Here is a 1,477-nt window from a genome sequence, read left to right on the forward strand (position 1 = left end):
CCTGGGGGGTGAGCAGGCCTGGGGGTGAGCTTGGGGGTGAGCAGGCCTGGGGGGTGAATGGGCCTGGGAGGTGAGCCTGGGAGGTGAGCCTGGGGGATAAGCCTGGGGGGGTGAGTGGGCCTGGGGGGTCAGCCTGGGGTTGAGAAGGCCTGAGGGGGGTGCAGGCCTGGGAGAGGGGGAGCAGGCCTGGAGGTGTGCTGGCCCAGGGGGTGAATGGCGAGGAGGGTGAGCCTGGAAGGTGTGAGGGCCTGGGAATTGAGTGGGCCTGGGGTTTATGCGGACCTGGAGTGGGGTGCAGGCCTGGGGGGTGAACAGAGGCCAGGGCTGAGGTCGTGCTGGGATGTGAGTCTCCTGGCCTATGGAGGGGACCTGGCCTGTCTGTCCCCCAGAGGGGACAGCACGACAGCCCACAGCCTCCAGCAGCCCTGGAGCATACGTCCATGTCTGTGTGGAGTCCACTCAACAGACATTGCAGCTATGCCCGGCCCCCTTCCCAACCCAGTCACCTGCTCTCCAAACTGCCCGGTCTGCTGTAGGATGAACCCCGCTGCCATCGAGTGCAGCTTCCCTGGCAAAGGCTGGGGAAGGGCTGCATGCCCCCCTTCCTCCCTGGTACCTGGGCAACCACCGTGACGAAGTGGGCCCGGGCCTTCTCGTAGTCCAGGGTGGACCCTGCTCGGAGGCGCAGCACACCGCTGAGGCGGTCCACAGTGAACTGGGTGGCCAGCGTGTTCTGTAGGAGTGAGGGTCCACTTGGTCTCGGGGGGACCGGCGGGCCTAGGGTGCCGGCTCTGCTTCAGGAAGGGCCTGCGCTGTCCTGGGTCCCAGGGACTCCAGCCTCGGCTGGGAGTTCAGCCTTCTCGCCTCCAGGTCCCCCTTGACAGGGCTCTGGGTTCCCCCTGCTCCTCCTTCAGTCAGAACCAAGAGGGGCCCTTTCAGAGGCCTTAGCTCATCTGGGAAACAGCTGGTGCACCTGGCCTGCAGGTCCCAGCAGGTGGGGTATCAGCACAGAGCCCCCCCCCACCCCCCAGAGAGGTGGGATCTTCAAACCCAACCAGCTGAGCGTGTGGGCCAGTCCCAGGCAACGCCTGGGGTGGGCGAGGGTCCAGGAGACGATCCCATCTGAGAGAGGGGCCTCCGTGTCGGGAGCTGTTGTGGGACTTTATGAGGATTTAATCCTCACAGCAGCCAGTGAGGGTGCTTCCATCTCCCCACCTCACACACGAGGGGTGAGCTGGGAGCATCAGGGATGTTGGAAGGCCCGCGAATGGGAAATGGTTAGATTTCTCCAGCACCTGCAGATCCCAAGAGATTCCCTCTAACCTGTGTTTAACCACCAAGCTGTGTTGCCTGGAAAATTGTAAGAGAAAGTGAGTCAACATGGAGAGATGGATGGATGGATGGACGGACAGGTTGGGGTTCACAGCCGAGAGCTGCCCTCTGCCCTTTCGTACTGGCAGCTCCAGGCGCAGGAGCT

At 63.6% G+C, this 1,477-nt stretch overlaps 1 protein-coding gene across 1 annotated transcript in view; it reads right to left on the reverse strand.

Moving 5' to 3' along the window:
- Nucleotides 1-1,477, reverse strand: part of CDHR1 (cadherin related family member 1) — a gene marked incomplete at its 5' end in the record, with an annotated part of 23,420 nt that overhangs the window by 16,551 nt on the left and 5,392 nt on the right. The window contains one exon of the mRNA XM_015558664.1: nucleotides 617-733. Within this exon, the coding sequence (XP_015414150.1) occupies nucleotides 617-733 (117 nt within the window). The remainder of the gene's footprint in view (nucleotides 1-616; nucleotides 734-1,477) is intronic.

Source organism: Myotis davidii, unplaced genomic scaffold (genome assembly GCF_000327345.1).
Source record: "Myotis davidii unplaced genomic scaffold, ASM32734v1 scaffold2414, whole genome shotgun sequence".
In the NCBI taxonomy this organism is placed as follows: Eukaryota; Metazoa; Chordata; class Mammalia; order Chiroptera; family Vespertilionidae; genus Myotis; species Myotis davidii.